We start from the raw sequence: 21,319 nt of genomic DNA, 5'->3' as shown, positions 1-21,319 counted from the left end.
CTCAACCGTTTTTCCTTTGTTAATTCTATGGTTAACCTCATCCTTTATAAACTCATCTGCTGCCATGTCAACTCCCAAATATCTGAAAACATTCACTTCTTCCTTACTCCCTCTCTCCAATGTGATACCCAATTTTTTTTTCATCTAAATTGTTTGATACCCTCATCACCTTACTATTATCTATGTTCACTTTCAACTTTCTACCTTTACACACCCTCCCAAACTCATCCACTAACCTTTGCAACTTTTCTTTAGAATCTCCAATAAGCACAATATCAACAAAAAGTATCTGTTTCAACTCGTATTTTGTACTTGATTCCCCATAATTTAATCCCACCCCTCTCCCCAACACCCTAGCATTTACTTCTTTTACAACCCCATCTATATATATATTAAACAACCATGGCGACATTACACATCCTTGTCTAAGACCTACTTTTACCGGAAGTAATCTCCCTCTCTCCTACATACCCTAACCTGAGCTTCACTATCCTCATAAAAACTCTTTACAGCATTTAGTAACTGACTACCTATTCCATACACTTGCAAAATGTGCCACAGTGCTCCCCTATCCACTATATATATAATGTCTTTCTACCTCTGTATGTTAGAAGTGATCAAGGTCCCAGGACCGAAACGTTTTCTAATAAATATGTCATAGTGTTTGCTTACGTGTCTTTCTAAACCACTATCATTTGCCTTTTCTAAATCCATAAATGCAATGAAAACTTCCCTACCATTATCTAAATACTGTTCACATACATGTATATGCTTCAATGTCAATACTTTATCTATACATCCCCTACCCACTCTAAATTCTCCTTGCTCATCTGCAATCCTACTCTCAGTCTCACATCTAATTCTCTTAATAATAACCCTACCGTACACTTTACCTGGTATACTTAACCCTTTGAGGGTCGACAGGCCCTCTCCGAGACTCGTTCTCAGGGTCGGCCAAATTTAAAAAAAAAAAAAAAAATAAATAAATTCTTATGAAAAGATAGAGAATCTTTTCCTGATCATAATGACACCAAAATAATGAAATTTGATGGAAAACTTATGGAATTATGCTCTCGCGAAGTTAGCGGTCTCGGCGATGTTTACGCATCGGCGATTTTGCCCACTTTGAGCCCCATTTTCAGCCAATTCCACTGCACTAGTCGACAAAAAACATGAATATTTCGCTAGAACTCCATTTTTTCTATCTAATGAGTGCAAGAAACAACCCATTTACCAATTTCAACTATCCAGTACAGTGGTCAGAATTTAGCAATTTTGTCAATTTCACACAAATTTCAAAAGATGCCAATTCCAGAATAGGGTCCAGAATAAACAAGAAAGACATTCCTGGCACTAAAATGACATTTCCTTTGTTCATTAGTCATGTCTCAAGGCCCCTCTTACATTCTTTTGCTTTCCACTTTGAATTTTTATTCTCACAAAAAATAGAAGATTTACTGTTATGCAGACTACTGCATTAGTGTAAAAAATTATATAAATAATATTGGTGCACTTGCAAAAGAAAATTAGACTCACCAGTTGACGTGTATTGGACACTTGGCATGATTTGTTTACTTTTGAACTTCGGTAAAAATCGAACATTTCTGCTACTTAGAGCTCAATTTCAAGGTACTTTTCATTGTAAAACCAGTCAAAATCATCTCAATTTCTTTAACATGTCTTCCATTCTATAAAACGAGACCAAGAAAGCTAGAATACAACAATAAATACCATACGAAAATACAGTGCAAAGTCGCTGTTTTATTCCAAAAAAAAAACGGTCAAAGTTTTTTTTTTCTCATTATGCACTGTGTGCTGCAGGATTTTTTTTATACTGTGCACACTGACCACATAGACCCATTCTTTCATATGTAGGCCTACCAGCTTTCTCCCACTAGATTTGAGGGGGCTAGAATTTAGGCATACTAGTACGTCAAAAACCTTGGGTCATAAGCCGTACTAGTACCGCCGAAACCCTCAAAGGGTTAATAAACTTATTCCACTATAATTTTTACAATCTCTTTTGTCCCCCTTCCTCTATACATGCTCTCTACCAATCCCTAGGTACCTTCCCCTCTTCCATACATTTACTTAACAAAAATACCAACCACTCCAACACTATATCCCCCCTGCTTTTATTATTTCTGTCATGATCCCATCAGTTCCAGGTGCTCAAATCATAGGGCTTCTCAAAGCTGGGCACCAGACAAAAGAAATAAAGGAGAATGTTAGTGTGTGTGTGAGCATTCAGTGAGGAACTGGGTGCAGCATTTCAAGGCTGGTGGAGGTGTCGAGTTACCATTTGCCAAACCTCAGCTTGGCTCCTCCAAGAAGACATCTGTTCGTACCTTAACTGTGTTAAAGAAGAAGTTACTTTCTAACTGCTTCTTTAACACAGTTAAGGTATGAACAGATGTCTTCTTGGAGGAGCCAGGCTGAGGTTTGGCAGACGATAACTTGACACCTCCACCAGCCTTGAAATGCTGCACCTAGTTCCTCACTGAACGCTCACACACACTAACATTCTCCTTTATTTCTTTTGTCTGGTGCCCAGCTTTATGAAGCCCTATGATATGAGCTATAGTTTCAGGTGTTAAAGGCTTCCATTTACCCATAATCAAAGATGAATAGCCCCAAAACCCAAGGGAACACTTCACAAAAGATGGGACAGATGAGAGACAAAAGTGCAACACTTCCTCTCACCATGGCAGCCACGTGAGCAATGAAAAGTCAATGTTAAGTGTAGCAGAAGGCCATGATGTCGTGCTAACAGCTGCTACCCAGCAGAATGCACTGACAAAAGAAGACCCCCCATATGGCAGGCCTTTGATTTTTATCAAGGCATTATGCCATGACGAGCACTGTACATACCTGAACCCAAGACTAACTATCCCTTGTAAAAACACTAACTGCTTTCAGTAACCTACCACCTATTCCATTCCCCTGCAACATCTGCCACACTGCTCCACTACCCACCCTATCATATGCCTTTTCCAAATCCATAAATGCAATGAAAATTTACTTCACTGTAAACACTTGGTCTAAACATCCCCTACCCTTGCTAAAGCCTCCTTGTTCATATGCAATTTTCCTCTCTATTTTACCTGGAGTTTACCTGGAGAGAGTTCCGGGGGTCAACGCCCCCGCGGCCCGGTCTGTGACCAGGCCTCCTTTATCCTTAAGTCCTTCAATAATAACTATCATACATCTTACCTGTCCCCTATATTTCTCACACTTTCTTTTGTCCCCTTTGCCGTTATATACAAAAGAACTACGCACTCTCTCTGCCAATCCCTAGGTACGTTCTCATTCACATCAGTCAGCTGTATGTCATGTGAATGTTTAGTAGTACGATACCTAGTGTCACAACTTGGGTATGTGACAGATGAGTTTGAGTTGTTTACAGGTAACTGATGCAGACCAGTATGAGCTCATACACCATTCTGCACATGTGCAACACTGAGCATTCCATGGGCACCAAGGGAAAGAGTTGTCACCAAACCAATCGGTCGGTGCTATTTCCCCCTGGAGTGTGTGTCTTTTCCAGTTAAGTCACAGGCTCTTTGCAGGTACTGAACATTCATAGACGAGCAATATCTTTGCCAGGTGAGAAAATGGGTTTAATAAATTTAACATCACAGTATCTCACTTGAGCCTGGTACAAGACCGATTGATATGCCTACTTACAGGTTACCACATTCCTAGGTCACTATGGCAGAAGAACTGATCAACCATATACCTGCTGATGGTGTCATCACTTACACCAATTCACCCAGGAATGTACCTATGATTTTAGTACCCAAGAAAGATGGTACTTGGCATCTGATGATTGATTTCTAGAAAGTTGAATGCTAAAACAATTCCGGATTGCTTCCCATTTCCCACTTCGTGTAGCAACTTATTACGTAATTTTTCTTTTCAACAAACAGGCAGTATCCCACCAAAGGAAGGCGATCTAAAAAGTAAAATGAAAGTTTTTCTTTTTAAATTTAGTAATTTATAGAGAAGGGGTTTAATTACGTAATATAGGTGATAAAGTTATCCCATTCTCCTGTATACATTACTGAAGTAAAAAAGATAAACTTTTTGTTTTTCTTTTTGGGCCACCCTGCTTTGGTGGGATGTGGCCAGTGCATAGAAAAAAGAAAGATGATAGTTTTCTCCACTATAGACTTGTTACAAGGTCGAAAGTCCTTTTCCTTGTGGACAGCCATCTTTGGGTTTTGTTATACTCATTATCTTTGTTGGAATGAGTGTCATTTTTGCAATTGCAGTGTGGCAGTGTCACCCTCACATTATTTTGCCATATTGTATAAATAAATTAGTGCCTATTGTTACAATCAGATGCTTCAGAAAAAAAAAATGTGTGCTTGTTTCCTTTTGTTGCTTAAGATGCATAGACTAAGAACTGTTCTGCTTGACAGTGTCATTTTACAAGGCTCAATCTAACTGTGGGTGAATTTTACTGTAAACTGATCATTACTGTCCTCTACAAGCTCTGGACCTAAACATATGTGAACTGTGCAACAGATTACCCTTGTCCGTTAAGTACTCTTTACTCTTTTGTATATGATTTACTCCAGAACCCATAAACCACTTGAATAGCAACTGATCGATCGATTTCCTCTTGAGTCTCTGTATGATCCACTAAGATTTGTTATTTTTCTATATGATCTATGAGGATGATATATAGTTTTCCTATTGTCCAATATTCTTTTGCATTGTACAGAATCACTGTCTAATGTTCATCTGCCTGTCCTTTCATATTTTATGTATCAGACATTTAGACATTAGATATTTAGGAGTGGACGTGTCAGCAGATGGGTCTATGAAAGATGAGGTGAATCATAGAAATTACGTATGGGGGGAAAAAGGTGAGTAGTACACTTAGGAGTCTGTGGAGACAAAGAGCTTTGTCCATTGGAGCAAGGAGGGGAATGTATGAGAGTATAATTTTACCAACGCCCATATATGGGAGTGGAACATGGGTGGTGAATGTTGCAACAAGGAGAAGGCTGGAAGTAGTGGAGATGCTGTGTCTGAGAGCATTGTGTGACGTGAATATAATACAAAGAATTCGTATTTTGAAAATTAGGAGGAGGTGCAGGATTACCAAGACTATTATCCAGAGGGCTGAGGAGAGGTTGTTGAAGTGGTTTGGACATGTAGAGAGGGTGGAACAAAACAGAATGACTTCGAGGGTGAATAAATCTGTAGTGGAGGGAAGGCGGGGTAGGGGTCGGCCTACGAAAGTTTGGCAAGAGGGGGTTTAGGAGGTTTTGTGTGTGAGGGGCTTGGACTTCCAGCAATGATGCACAAGTATGTTACATAGGAGCAAATGGAGACAAATGGTTTTTAGGACTTGACATGCTGTTGGAGTGTGAGCAAGGTAACATTTACAAAGGGATTTAGGAGTCAAGTCCAGCAGGCCAGACTTGAGTCCTGGAGATGGGAAATACAGTGTCTGCACTCTGAAGGAGAGGAGTTAATGTTACAGTTTTATAACTGTAGCGTAAGCACGCCTCTGGCAAGACAGTGATAGAGTGAATAATGAAAGTTTTTCTTTTTCGGGTCACCCTGCCATGGTGGGAGATGGCCAATGTGTTAATAAAATAAAATAAATATTAGACTATCTGCCTGCATAATGAGGGAGTCCTGCCTGCAGCGTGATAAGAGATATCAGTGGTACGTCACTGCAATCGTATGCAAGTAGGAGTCCATTACCTAATATCACAGTTTTGGAATGTAACAGATGAGTCTGAGGCACTAATGGGTCACACACCATTCTGCGAATGTGAGACACCAGGCACAGGTTGATGCCATGGGCATTCCCAGGCAGTTACGATGCAGAAACCAAGCTTACAGCATACAACTGCTTGTTGTCAAGACCTACCTTAATAAAATCCAGCAAAGCATTTGTGTATTACTTCAATGCCTCCATTGCACTTCTTGAACCCATATACAACATTCATACATTTACTGAACAAACGCACCAATCACTCTAAAATTATATCCCTATTCGCTTTGAACATTTCTGTCTTGATCCCATCAATCGCAACTGGTTTACCCCCTTTCATTTTACCCAATGCCTCACACACTTCCCCACATTCACATCTGGTTCTTCCTCACTCCATAGAAGTTGTTATGCCTCCATGGCCAATACGTATTTAATCTTTCTTTTCCCTTACATCCCTTACCTGGACTTTACCTGGAGAGAGCTCCGGGGGTCAACGCCCCCGCGGCCCGGTCTGTGACCAGGCCTCCTGGTGGATCAGAGCCTGATCAACCAGGCTGTTACTGCTGGCTGCACGCAAACCAACGTACGAGCCACAGCCCGGCTGGTCAAGTACCGACTTTAGGTGCTTGTCCAGTGCAAGCTTGAAGACTGCCAGGGGTCTATTGGTAATCCCCCTTATGTATGCTGGGAGGCAGGTGAACAGTCTTGGGCCCCTGACACTTATTGTATTGTCTCTTAACGTGCTAGTGACACCCCTGCTTTTCACTGGGGGGATGTTGCATCATCTGCCAAGTCTTTTGCTTTCGTTGTGAGTGATTTTCGTATGCAAGTTCGGTACTAGTCCCTTTGGGATTTTCCAGGTGTATATAATCATGTATCTCTCCCGCCTGTGTTCCAGGGAATACAGGTTCAGGGACTTTAAGCGCTCCCAGTAATTGAGGTGTTTTATCTCGGTTATGCGCACTGTGAAGGTTCTCTGTACATTTTCTAGGTCAGCAAATTCACCTGCCTTGAAAGGTGCTGTTAGTGTACAGCAATATTATGTCACAGAAATGTCCTAGGCATTCTGCCACTGGGGGAAAGAAGAAAAACAAGAACACTGCATATCAAGCTAGACAAGAATAAGATTTTATTTTTTTTTTTATTATCACACTGGCCGATTCCCACCAAGGCAGGGTGGCCCGAAAAAGAAACACTTTCACCATCATTCACTCCATCACTGTCTTGCAAGAAGGGTGCTTTACACTTCAGTTTAAACTGCAACATTAACACCCCTCCTTCAGAGTGCAGGCACTGTACTTCCCATCTCCAGGACTCAAGTCCGGGCTGCCAGTTTCCCTGAACCCCTTCATAAATGTTACTTTGCTCACACTCCAACAGCACGTCAAGTATTAAAAACCATTTGTCTCCATTCACTCCTATCAAACACGCTCACGCATGCCTGCTGGAAGTCCAAGCCCCTCGCACACAAAACCTCCTTTACCCCCTCCCTCCAACCTTTCCTAGGCCAACCCCTACCCCGCCTTCCTTCCACTACAGACTGATACACTCTTGAAGTCACTCTGTGTCGCTCCATTCTCTCTACATGTCCGAACCACCTCAACAACCCTTCCTCAGCCCTCTGGACAACAGTTTTGGTAATCCCGCACCTCCTCCTAACTTCCAAACTACGAATTCTCTGCATTATATTCACACCACACATTGCCCTCAGACATGACCTCTCCACTGCCTCCAGCCTTCTCCTCGCTGCAACATTCATCACCCATGCTTCACACCCATATAAGAGCATTGGTAAAACTATACTCTCATACATTCCCCTCTTTGCCTCCAAGGACAAAGTTCTTTGTCTCCACAGACTCCTAAGTGCACCACTCACCCTTTTCCCCTCATCAATTCTATGATTCACCTCATCTTTCATAGACCCATCCGCTGACACGTCCACTCCCAAATATCTGAATACATTCACCTCCTCCATACTCTCTCCCTCCAATCTGATATCCAATCTTTCATCACCTAATCATTTTGTTATCCTCATAACCTTACTCTTTCCTGTATTCACTATTAATTTTCTCCTTTTGCATACCCTCCCAAACTCATCCACCAATCTCTGCAACTTCTCTTCAGAATCTCCCAAGAGCACAGTGTCATCAGCAAAGAGCAACTGTGACAACTCCCACTTTGTGTGATTCTTTATCTTTTAACTCCACGCCTCTTGCCAAGACCCTAGCATTTACTTCTCTTACAACCCCATCTATAAATATATTAAACAACCACGGTGACATCACACATCCTTGTCTAAGGCCTACTTTTACTGGGAAATAATTTCCCTCTTGCCTACATACTCTAACTTGAGCCTCACTATCCTCATAAAAACTCTTCACTGCTTTCAGTAACCTACCTCCTACACCATACACCTGCAACATCTGCCACATTGCCCCCCTATCCACCCTGTCATACACCTTTTCCAAATCCATAAATGCCACAAAGACCTCTTTAGCCTTATCTAAATACTGTTCGCTTATATGTTTCACTGTAAACACCTGGTCCACACACCCCCTACCTTTCCTAAAGCCTCCTTGTTCATCTGCTATCCTATTCTCCGTCTTACTCTTAATTCTTTCAATAATAACTCTACCATACACTTTACCAGGTATACTCAACAGACTTATCCCCCTATAATTTTTGCACTCTCTTTTGTCCCCTTTACCTTTAAACAAAGGAACTATGCATGCTCTCCGCCAATCCCTAGGTACCTTACCCTCTTCCATACTTTTTTTTTTTTTCAAGTCGGCCGTCTCCCACCGAGGCAGGGTGACCCAAAAAAGAAAGAAAATCCCCAAAAAGAAAATACTTTCATCATCATTCAACACTTTCACCACACTCGCACATTATCACTGTTTCTGCAGAGGTGCTCAGGCCCGGTGGCCTGGTGGCTAAAGCTCCCGCTTCACACACGGAGAGCCCGGGTTCGATTCCCGGCGGGTGGAAACATTTCGACACGTTTCCTTACACCTGTTGTCCTGTTCACCTAGCAGCAAATAGGTACCTGGGTGTTAGTCGACTGGTGTGGGTCGCATCCTGGGGGACAAGATTAAGGACCCCAATGGAAATAAGTTAGACAGTCCTCGATGATGCACTGACTTTCTTGGGTTATCCTGGGTGGCTAACCCTCCGGGGTTAAAAATCCGAACGAAATCTTATCTTATCTCTTATCTTACAACAGTTTAGAAGCATACACATATAAAGATACACAACATATCCCTCCAAACTGCCAATATCCCAAACCCCTCCTTTAAAGTGCAGGCATTGTACTTCCCATTTCCAGGACTCAAGTCCGACTATATGAAAATAACTGGTTTCCCTGAATCCCTTCACTAAATATTACCCTGCTCACACTCCAACAGATCGTCAGGTCCCAAGTACCATTCGTCTCCATTCACTCCTATCTAACACGCTCACGCACGCTTGCTGGAAGTCCAAGCCCCTTGCCCACAAAACCTCCTTTACCCCCTCTCTCCAACCCTTTCGAGGGCGACCCCTACCCCTCCTTCCTTCCCCTATAGATTTATATGCTTTCCTTGTCATTCTACTTTGATTCATTCTCTCTAAATGACCAAACCACCTCAACAACCCCTCTTCTGCCCTCTGACTAATACTTTTATTAACTCCACACCTTTTCCTAATTTCCACACTCCAAATTTTCTGCATAATATTTACACCACACATTGCCCTTAACCCTTTCAGGGTCCGTCCCGTAGATCTACGGCTTTACGGTGAGTGTCCAAACCGTAGATCTACTTCATGAGCTCAGCTCACTCTGATAAACTGTGAGTGGTACATTTGGGCCTAGATATGAGAGAATACATCTATGTGGTATGTGTGCACCACATAAAACAGATCCTGCAGCACACTGTGTATAATGAGAGAAAAAAACTGAAATCATGATTTTTCGATTAAAACAGCAACTTTGCAGTGTTTTCTCGTATGTTTTTTATAGTTGTATTTGCGATTTCTTGGTCTCATTTGATAGAATGGAAGACATATTACAGAAATAGAGATGATTTTGATTGGTTTTAGCACTGGAAATGGCTTGAAACTGAGCTCAAAGTAGCGGAAATGTTAAATTTTTGCCGATATTCAAGAGTAAACAAACGATCTCACACGTCTAATACACGTCAGCTGGTGGGTCTAATATACATTCACAAATATGGTGATGATATTTATACAATTATTACAGTATTGCATAACAGTAAATCTTCTATTTTTTGGTGTGAATAAAAATTCATTATGTGAATAAAAAAGTAAAATGGAATTTATTTGTAAAGCCTCAAAACATAACTAATGAACAGAGGAAATGTTAGATTAGTGCCAGGAATACCTACATTGTTTATTCTGGACCCTATTTTGAAATTGGAATATTTTGAACTTTGTGTTAAATTGGCCAAATTAACAATTTCCGATCACTTTATTTTGTAGTTGAAACAGTTGACTTGGCGATTTCTTGTGCTCAATCGATAGAATAGAAGTAATACTAGGGAAATAGCTAAGAATTTGGTTGATTGGAATAATGTAATTGGCCTAAAATGGGAGTCAAAGTCGGCAAAATCGCCGATTCGTAAATATCGCTGACACATCAAAATTCGCGAGAGCATAATTTCGTCAATTTTCCACCAAATTTCGTACTTTTTGTTTTATTACCTTCACAAAAAGATTCTCTACGATTTCATAAGAAAAAATAAATTTTTTTTTTTGAAAATTCTTAGACACTGGTGCGTGACTCCAGATTTGGGCCTTGGACCCTGAAAGGGATAAACAGGACATCTCCACTGCCTCCAACCATCTCCTCGCTGCTGCATTTACCACCCAAGCTTCACATCCATATAAGAGTGTTGGTACTACTATACTTTCATACATTCCCTTCTTTGCCTCCATAGATAACGTTTTTTGACTCCACATATACCTCAACGCACCACTCACCTTTTTTCCCTCATCAATACTATGATTAACCTCATCCTTCATAAATCCATCCGCCGACACGTCAACTCCCAAGTATCTGAAAACATTCACTTCTTCCATACTCCTCCTCCCCAATTTGATATCCAATTTTTCTTTATCTAAGTCATTTGACACCCTCATCACCTTACTCTTTTCTATGTTCACTTTCAACTTTCTACCTTTACACACATTCCCAAACTCATCCACTAACCTTTGCAATTTTTCTTTAGAATCTCCCATAAGCACAGTATCATCAGCAAAAAGTAACTGTGTCAATTCCCATTTTGAATTTGATTCCCCAAAATTTAATCCCACCCCTCTCCCGAACACCCTAGCATTTACTTCCTCTACAACCCCATCTATAAATATATTAAACAACCATGGTGACATTACACATCCCTGTCTAAGACCTACTTTTACTGGGAAGTAGTCTCCCTCTCTTCTACACACCCTAACCTGAGCCTCACTATCCTCATAAAAACTCTTTACAGCATTTAATAACTTACCACCTATTCCACATACTTGCAACATCTGCCACATTGCTCCTCTATCCACTCTATCATATGCCTTTTCTAAATCCATAAATGCAATAAAAACTTCCCTACCTTTATCTAAATACTGTTCACATATATGCTTCGCACACATATGGTTCGGACATGTAGAGAGAATGGAGCGAAACAGAATGACTTCAAGAGTGTATCAGTCTGTAGTGGAAGGAAGGCGGGGTAGGGGTCAGCCTAGGAAAGGTTGGAGAGAGGGGGTAAAGGAGGTTTTGTGTGCGAGGGGCTTGGTCTTCCAGCAGGCATGCGCGAGCGTGTTTGATAGGAGTGAATGGAGAGAAATGGTTTTTAATACTTGACGTGCTGTTGGAGTGTGAGCAAAGTAACATTTATGAAGGGATTCAGGGAAACCGGCAGGCCGGACTTGAGTCCTGGAGATGGGAAGTACAGTGCCTGCACTCTGAAGGAGGGGTGTTAATGTTGCAGTTTAAAAACTGTAGTGTAAAGCACCCTTCTGGCAAGACAGTGATGGAGTGAATGATGGTGAAAGTTTTTCTTTTTCGGGCCACCCTGCCTTGGTGGGAATCGGCCAGTGTGATAATAAAAAAAAAATAATATATGCTTCAATGTAAACACTTGATCTACACATCCCCTACCCACTCTGAAACCTCCTTGCTCATCCGCAATCCTACATTCTGTCTTACCTCTAATTCTTACAATTATAACCCTACCGTACACTTTTCCTGGTATACTCAGTGAACTTATCCATCTATAATTTTTACAGTCTCTTTTGTCCCCTTTCCCTTTATATAAAGGGACTATACATGCTCTCCGCCAATCCTTAGGTACCTTCCCCTCTTTCATACATTTATCAAACAAAAGTACCAACCACTCCAACACTATATCCCCCCCTGCTTTTAACATTTCTGTCATGATCCCATCAGTTCCAGTTGCTTTACCCCCTTTCATTTTACGTAATGCCTCACGTACCTCCCCCACACTTACATTCTGCTCTTCTTCACTCCTAAAAGATGGTATACCTCCCTGACCAGTGCATGAAATTACTGCCACTCTTTCTTCCTTAACATTTAAAAGTTCCTCAAAATATTCTCGCCATCTACCTAATACCTCCATCTCCCCATCTACTAACTCCCCTACTCTGTTTTTAACTGACAAATCCATACTTTCCCTAGGCTTTCTTAACTTGTTTAACTCACTCCAAAATTTTTTCTTATTTTCATTAAAATTCCTTGACAGTGCCTCTCCCACTCTATCATCTGCTCTCCTTTTGCACTCTCTCACCACTCTCTTTACCTTTCTTTTACTCTCCATATACTCTGCTCTTCTTATAACACTTCTGCTTTGTAAAAACCTCTCAAAAGCTATCCTTTTCTCTTTTATCACACCCTTTACTTCATCATTCCACCAATCACTCGTCTTTCCTCCTGACCCCACCCTCCTATAACCACAAACTTCTGCCCCACATTCTAATACTGCATTTTTAAAACTATTCCAACCCTCTTCAACCCCCCCACTACTCATCTTTGCACTAGCCCACCTTTCTGCCAATAGTCGCTTATATCTCACCCGAACTTCCTCCTCCCTTAGCTTATACACTTTCACCTCCCTCTTACTTGTTGCCACCTTCCTCTTTTCCCATCTACCTCTTACTCTAACTGTAGCTACAACTAAATAATGATCCGATATATCAGTTGCCCCTCTATAAACATGTACATCCTGGAGCCTACCCATCAACCTTTTATCCACCAATACATAATCTAATAAACTACTTTCATTACGTGCTACATCATACCTTGTATATTTATTTATCCTCTTTTTCATAAAATATGTATTACTTATTACCAAATCTCTTTCTACACATAGCTCAATTAAAGGCTCCCCATTTACATTTACCCCTGGCACCCCAAATTTACCTACTACTCCCTGCATAACATTTTTACCCACTTTAGCATTGAAATCCCCAACCACCATTACTCTCACACTTGATTCAAAACTCCCCACGCATTCACTCAACATTTCCGAAAATCTCTCTCTCTCCTCTACACTTCTCTCTTCTCCAGGTGCATACACGCTTATTATAACCCACTTTTCACATCCAATCTTTATTTTACTCCACATAATCCCTGAATTAATACATTTATAGTCCCTCTTTTCCTGCCATAGCTTATCCTTCAACATTATTGCTACTCCTTCTTTAGCTCTAGCTCTATTTGAAACCCCTGACCTAATCCCATTTATTCCTCTCCACTGAAACTCTCCCACCCCCTTCAGCTTTGTTTCACTTAAAGCCAGGACATCCAGCTTCTTCTCATTCATAACATCCACAATCATCTCTTTCTTATCATCTGCACAACATCCACGCACATTCAGACTTCCCACTTTGACAATTTTCTTCTTCTCATTCTTTTCAGTAATCTTTACAGGAAAAGGGGTTACTAGCCCATTGTTCCCGGCATTTTAGTTGACTTTTACAACACGCATGGCTTACGGAGGAAAGATTCTTATTCCACTTCCCCATGGATATAAAAGGAAAAGTAATAAGACCAAGAACTATTAAGATAAAATCAAAGAAAACTCAGATGAGTGTGTATAAATAAACGTGTACATGTATGCGTAGTTTGACCTAAGTGTAAGTAGAAGTAGCAAGACATGCCTGTAATCTTGCATATTTATGAGACAGACAAAAGACACCAGCAATCCTACCATCATGTAAAAAATCACAGGCTTTCGTTTTACACTCACTTGGCAGGACGGTAGTACCTCCCTGGGTGGTTGCTGTCTACCAACCTACTACCTTTAAATAATTGCACCAACCACTCTAAAACTATATCCCCACCTGCTTTTAACATTTCTGTCTTTATCCCATCAATCCCAGCTGCCTTACCCCCTTTCATTTTACCTATTGCCTCACAAACTTCCCCCACACTCACAACTGGCTCTTCCTCACTTCTACATGATGTTATTCCTCCTTGCCCTATACACGAAATCACAGCTTCCCTTTCTTCATCAACATTTAACAATTCCTCAAAACATTCCATCTTTCCAATACCTCTAACTCTCCATTTAATAACTCTCCTCTCCTATTTTTAGCTGACAAATCCATTTGTTCTCTAGGTTTCCTTAACTTGTTAATCTCACTCCAAAACTTTTTCTTATTTTCAACAAAATTTGTTGATAACATCTCACCCACTCTCTCATTTGCTCTCTTTTTACATTGCTTCACCACTCTCTTAACCTCTCTCTTTTTCTCCATATACTCTTCCCTCCTTGCATCACTTCTACTTTGTAAAAACTTCTCATATGCTAACTTTTTCTCCGTTACTACTCTCTTTACATCATCATTCCACCAATCGCTCCTCTTCCCTCCCGCACCCACTTTCCTGTAACCACAAACTTCTGCTGAACACTCTAGCACTACATTTTTAAACCTACCCCATACCTCTTCGACCCCATTTCCTATGCTCTCATTAGCCCATCTATCCTCCAACAGCTGTTTATATCTTACCCTAACTGCCTCCTCTTTTAGTTTATAATCCTTCACCTCTCTCTTCCCTGATGCTTCTATTCTCCTTGTATCCCATCTACCTTTTACACCATCTACCTTTTACACCAGAAATTAAGTTACACATTCAAATTAACAATTTTCTTCTTCTTATTCTTTTTAGTAATTATTACAGGAAATGGGGTTACTAGCCCATTGTTCCCGGCATTTTAGTTGACTTTTACAACATGCCTGGCTTAAGGAGGAAAGATTCTTATTTCACTTCCCCATGCATATAAAAGGAAAAGTAATGAGACCAAGAACTATTAAGATAAAATCAAAGAAAACTCAGATGAGTGTGTATAAACAAACATGTACATGTATGTGTAGTGTGACTTAAGTGTAAGTAGAAGTAGCAAGACGTACCTGTAATCTTGCATATTTATGAGACAGACAAAAGACACCAGCAATCCTACCATCACGTTAAACAATTACAGGCTTTCGTTTCACACTCACTTGGCAGAACGGTAGTACCCCCCTGGGTGGTTGCTGTCTAAAGAAAAATTGCAAAGGTTAGTGCATGAGTTTGGGAGTGTGTGTAGAGGTAGAAAGTTGAAAGTGAACATAGAAAAGAGTAAGGTGATGAGGGTATCAAATGATTTAGATAAAGAAAAATTGGATATCAAATTGGGCAGGAGTAGTATGGAAGAAGTGAATGTTTTCAGATACTTGGGAGTTGATGTGTTGGCGGATGGATTTATGAAGGATGAGGTTAATCATAGAATTGATGAGGGAAAAAAGGTGAGTGGTGCATTGAGGTATGTGTGGAGACAAAAAAACGTTATCTATGGAGGCAAAGAAGGGAATGTATGAAAGTATAGCAGTACCAACACTCTTATATGGGTTTGAAGCTTGGGTTGTGAATGCAGCAGCAAGGAGGCGGTTGGAGGCAGTGGAGATGCCCTGTCTAAGGGAATATGTGGTGTAAATATTATGCAGAAAATTCGGAGTATGGAAATTAGGAGAAGGTGTGGAGTTAATAATAGTATTAGTCAGAGGGCTGAAGAGGGGTTGTTGAGGTGGTTTGGTCATTTAGAGAGAATGGATCAAAGTAGAATGACATGGAGAGCGCATAAATCTGTAGGGGATGGAAGGCGGGGTAGGGGTCGTCCTCGAAAAGATTGGAAGGAAGGGGTAAGGGAGGTTTTGTGGGAGAGGGGCTTGGACTTCCAGCAGGCGTGCATGAGCGTGCTCGATAGGGATGAATGGAGACGTATGGTATTTGGGATCTGACGACTGTTGGAGTGTGAGCAAGGTAATATTTAGTGAAGGGATTCAGCGAAACCGGTTATTTTCATATAGCCAGACTTGAGTCCTGGAAATGGGAAGTACAATGCCTGCACTCTAAAGGAGGGGTTCAGGATATTAGCAGTTTGGAGGGATATGTTGTGTATCTTTATACGTATATGCTTCTAAACTGTTGTGTTCTGAGCTCCTCTGCAAAAAACAGTGATTATGTGTGAGTGAGGTGAAAGTGTTGAATGATGATGAAAGTATTTTATTTTTGTCGATTTTGTTTCTTTTTGGGTCACCCTGCCTCGGTGGGAGACGGCAGACTTGTTAAAAAAAAAAAAAAATCAAATTAACAACCTTTTATTCAGAGGGAACAATAAACCTGTAGGGGTTGCTTAGCACCTGGAAGAATGGAGGCGATTAGATTTAATCCACTTTCTTGGATAACATAAACAATCCCGAGAGGAATTAGAAAACATTTAACCAATTTTAGTGGGTACGATGGACTCGATACAGGGTTCAAATATAGATATGACACAGTACTTCATGCTCGTCTGTCCAGAGTTAAAAGGCAGGTTTAGGCATGTAAGTTACTTAGGAAACTGAATATAGATAATAAACATTATTACTCTAATTAGTCTCAGGGTCCTATCTCCTACCAAAACAACTCTGTTACTGGTTTCAGTGTACAGGAATTACAAATAAAACTCTCAAGGCTTTTTTCATTTGATGTACCATACATGATGCAAAACATTAAGTCGTAAGTCGATAGTACCAGTTTGACGTCAATAACACCAACGAACAATTCACATTAAAAGAACAGCAAACACATCATAGAATATACATACATAACAGCATCAACAAATTCTGTCTTGTTTCAGCTTGAGATCTGAAAATCCCCTGTACTGTACATTATAGGTAAAGTTATTTAAATAGTGACAACCAAGTTTGTGAAGGATTCACTGCATTTACACTACTACCAATACTTTCAATATAACCTTACTGTTACTCCTAAGAATACTTACTTTCTTTTTACTTTTTTTGCTTGAAGGGGTATTTGTAGCATTTGCAGTGCCATTCTCTGTAGGAGGAGATCCGTCCTCCAGCATTGGAGCACCTCGGTTTTCTTCTTCCTTCACCTCCTGAATAATAGCCTTGATGCTTTCCAGTTGCGACTGAGAGGAGACTGCATCACGGCGTAGTTTGGCAGCTACCACTCCAAGGCAGTCCAGTGACGATACCCGTAGGGCCATATCAGAGTTTTTGTTACTAAATTTTTGTACTAAAAGCTTGCCCAGAAGTGACAAGAGAAGTTCAGAGGCAGGCCATTCGGGTTTGTTCACTGTTGCAAGAAGATCCTGCACAAAATTTTCAAACAATGGTCTATAATCAATTTCCTCACTTTTACTGCCAGTTTTCTGAAGGAACACAGATAAGAAACTATATGCTGTACTCATGGCAGTTTCATAGCGGTTACACACTAATACGTCTCTGTCCATGCTTAACTCTTTCTTTTCCTCCACAACTTTGGCCTCTTTAGAATCTTTGGAATTTTGACTATCACCTTCACTAGCACTTTTAACTCCAGCAGCTTGTGCCAACTGCTCCGGAAGTTCAACAACACACTGTATTAACTGTAACACTAAGGCCGTTAACATCTGAATATTTTCATCAGAGTTTAATCTGTAAGTTCTCAAACTCCTCTTACTATTAGGTAAACGTGCTATAGAAGCTAAAATATCGTCCAGTAATAATCTACGGTGTTTGTTGTACTTGGAGAACACCTGAAATTAAATTTTGTTAATTATTTTACACATGACATTTTCTACATAATTTTCATTAAACATATGAACTACTGGGAGTACCTAGAATCATTTTAAATGTACCTATGTCAATACATGAGCAAGTGATATGCAATAATATATTACCTCCTACCTGTTCCCCATTTTTATGGAATAAGGAGGCACCCAACAGAAAAGTAGGAAAAGTAAGCTTCTTATACTGCCTTTCATATTTTGTAGAATCATAGGAAAACTAATGCAGCTATTAAGTGTTTCAGCATTACAGAGATAATGGAAAAATTTAAGTCAGTTATTCCAAGTATTTTCAGGAGCTGATAATGTATCAACAATTAATTTTTTTTATCTCACAGGCTATGTTCTGCCAAGGCAGGGTGACCCAATGAAGAGAACGCATTCACCATCATTCATTCAATCCATATCTTTCTAGAGGTGTGCTGATATCACAATTCAGATTACCCTCTGACTGTAACATTCCCACACCTAATTCAGTGTATAGGTGCTGCCCTTTATACCTCCAGGTCACAAGTCTGGTTAACCAGACTACAAGACAGAAAATGAAAAAGCAATACCATGACTAGAACAATACACAAATAACATGTATGAAGACAACTGAAACTCATGATGACATTTTAGGAAGGAAGTCAGATAATACACAAGATGAGGGTAGGGAATGGGAGGTGTAGAACAGGAGGGAGTAGTAATACTGTAGTGCAACAGTAGTAGTAGTAGAGGCGGTGATGGCAGCGGCGGCGGTGGAAGAGTAGGAGTAGGTGGTGGCGGTGGTGATGGCGGCGTCGGCGGTGATGGTGGTGGCAGCGGTACAGGCAAAGGCAAAAGTGGTGGTAATGGTGGTAAAACATAGCAAAGATGAAATGGTAAGGAGAGGAGGAGATAAAGATCAAGTCAAGTTATGATGGTCTGAAGTTTGGAGTACAGCAGAACCTCCATATCCACTGAATCAGTAGCCACAATTTCAGTTATCAACAGTTTACTGGGGCCCAAGAATACCTTTCTATTTTGTATAATAATGGCCCCAAAGTGCAAAAGTGAGAAGTAATCATTTCTTCAAAGCCTAAGAGAAACCATGAAGTACTTCCCATCAGTGAATAAGTGATAATTCTCCACTTATTTTTCACAATTTATCAATTAAACTTTATAACAGTGATAATGTGTGAGTGTGGTGAAAGTGTTGAATGATGATGCAAGCATTTTCTTTTTGGGGATTTTCTTTCTTTTTTGGGGTCACCCTGCCTCGGTGGGAGACGGCCGACTTGTTGAAAAAAAAAAAAATGTACAGGACTCATATATAGGGTTTGCTACTACCCATGGTTTTACAATCCACAGCAGAACTAAGATTCAAATTAGAAATGCCGTGTTTAAGGGATGCTGTTGAACAAGATGGTGTCTGTGAAGGCTAGAAGGTAGACAGTTTTGGCAGAGGACCAGCTAATAGGATGACTGTCACATGATACAAAAGAGCATTGTTAGTGTCAATGATAACACTCTTTTGTGCTCTTAAAGTTCGTCAGAAAGTGATAGGCCAGTTCCTCTAAAGTATCAGAGGGGACACGAAGAACAGGAAATGAGGTAGACTCTGGAAGCACTAGCAGCAGCAGGTGAGATACCAACAAGATTATTTTACACTAGTTAATGGTCCAAGTTATACCTAAATGTTGTCATAAGTTTCAGTCTCCTATGTGCAAGTTATTTGTGTGAGAGAGAAATTTGTATTTTATTTTGCAAACCTCAAAATAACCATCTTCAAATTGAAAGATTTGTTTTCATGTGTGTGCCTGTTCGATCAAAGTAGAGACGAGTGGTTTTTGGACTCTGGCATGCTGTTATTGTGTGAGCAAGGTAACAATGATGAACTGATTCAAGAAAAAAAATAGCTGGAGGTCAGAAATACAGTGTCTGCACTTTGAAGTCTGTATCACGATGAAGTTCAGAGAGAGATTTAAATTGTGATATTCATGCACCTCTGACAAGACAGCTATGAATGAGTATTTGTTTTTAGTTCACCCAATTCTGGCAGGAAATGGACAATATGGTAAAAAAAAAAAAATAAGCTTATGGAGTTCCACAAATGTTAGAGAAACAATATTTATATATGGAGGCCGCCAGATGTTTTAAAAAATCCAAGAACGAGTTATCCCACTTTAGAAGAAAAATGCGAGGGTCTTGGCAAGAGGCGTGGAGTTAAAAGATAAAGAATCACACACAAAGTGGGAGTTGTCACAGCTGCTCTTTGCCGATGACACTGTGCTCTTGGGAGATTCTGAAGAGAAGTTGCAGAGATTGGTGGATGAATTTGGTAGGGTGTGCAAAAGAAGAAAATTAAAGGTGAATACAGGAAAGAGTAAGGTTATGAGGATAACAAAAAGATTAGGTGATGAAAGATTGAATATCAGATTGGAGGGAGAGAGTATGGAGGAGGTGAACGTATTCAGATATTTGGGAGTGGACGTGTCAGCGGATGGGTCTATGAAAGATGAGGTGAATCATAGAATTGATGAGGGAAAAAGAGTGAGTGGTGCACTTAGGAGTCTGTGGAGACAAAGAACTTTGTCCTTGGAGGCAAAGAGGGGAATGTATGAGAGTATAGTTTTACCAACGCTCTTATATGGGTGTGAAGCGTGGGTGATGAATGTTGCAGCGAGGAGAAGGCTGGAGGCAGTGGAGATGTCATGTCTGAGGGCAATGTGTGGTGTGAATATAATGCAGAGAATTCGTAGTTTGGAAGTTAGGAGGAGGTGCGGGATTACCAAAACTGTTGTCCAGAGGGCTGAGGAAGGGTTGTTGAGGTGGTTCGGACATGTAGAGAGAATGGAGCGAAACAGAATGACTTCAAGAGTGTATCAGTCTGTAGTGGAAGGAAGGCGGGGTAGGGGTCGGCCTAGGAAGGGTTGGAGGGAGGGGGTAAAGGAGGTTTTGTGTGCGAGGGGCTTGGACTTCCAGCAGGCATGCGTGAGCGTGTTTGATAGGAGTGAATGGAGACAAATGGTTTTTAATACTTGACGTGCTGTTGGAGTGTGAGCAAAGTAACATTTATGAAGGGATTCAGGGAAACCGGCAGGCCGGACTTGAGTCCTGGAGATGGGAAGTACAGTGCCTGCACTCTGAAGGAGGGGTGTTAATGTTGCAGTTTAAAAACTGTAGTGTAAAGCACCCTTCTGGCAAGACAGTGATGGAGTGAATGATGGTGAAAGTTTTTCTTTTTCGGGCCACCCTGCCTTGGTGGGAATCGGCCGGTGTGATAATAAAAAAAAAAAAAAAAAATAAGTAAACAACAAAAGCTGTTAGTAAACTCGGGATATTAGAAATGTAAAGAAAGTCAAACCTTTCCTTCAAATTTAATGAAAATGGAAATGCTTTAGTTTATTTTAAATATATTTAACCCGTAAACGATCCAAATGTATATATACGTTCTTACCGCTAGCGCCCCAAACGCAAATACGAGTTTTATTTTTCCTGCCTCCAAATTTGGCAC

At 40.6% G+C, this 21,319-nt stretch overlaps 1 protein-coding gene across 1 annotated transcript in view; it reads right to left on the bottom strand.

The window, feature by feature from the left end:
• Nipped-B (Nipped-B cohesin loading factor) overlaps positions 1-21,319 on the bottom strand; it is a gene marked incomplete in the record, with an annotated part of 502,160 nt that overhangs the window by 222,106 nt on the left and 258,735 nt on the right. The window contains 1 exon segment of the mRNA XM_070089404.1: positions 17,053-17,811. Coding sequence (XP_069945505.1) covers positions 17,053-17,811 — 759 coding nt within the window.

The sequence above is a fragment of the Cherax quadricarinatus genome, chromosome 2, assembly GCF_038502225.1.
Source record: "Cherax quadricarinatus isolate ZL_2023a chromosome 2, ASM3850222v1, whole genome shotgun sequence".
Classification (NCBI taxonomy): Eukaryota; Metazoa; Arthropoda; class Malacostraca; order Decapoda; family Parastacidae; genus Cherax; species Cherax quadricarinatus.
Note: the sequence above shows the minus strand (reverse complement) of the source record. Positions and strands in the feature narration are given on the sequence as shown.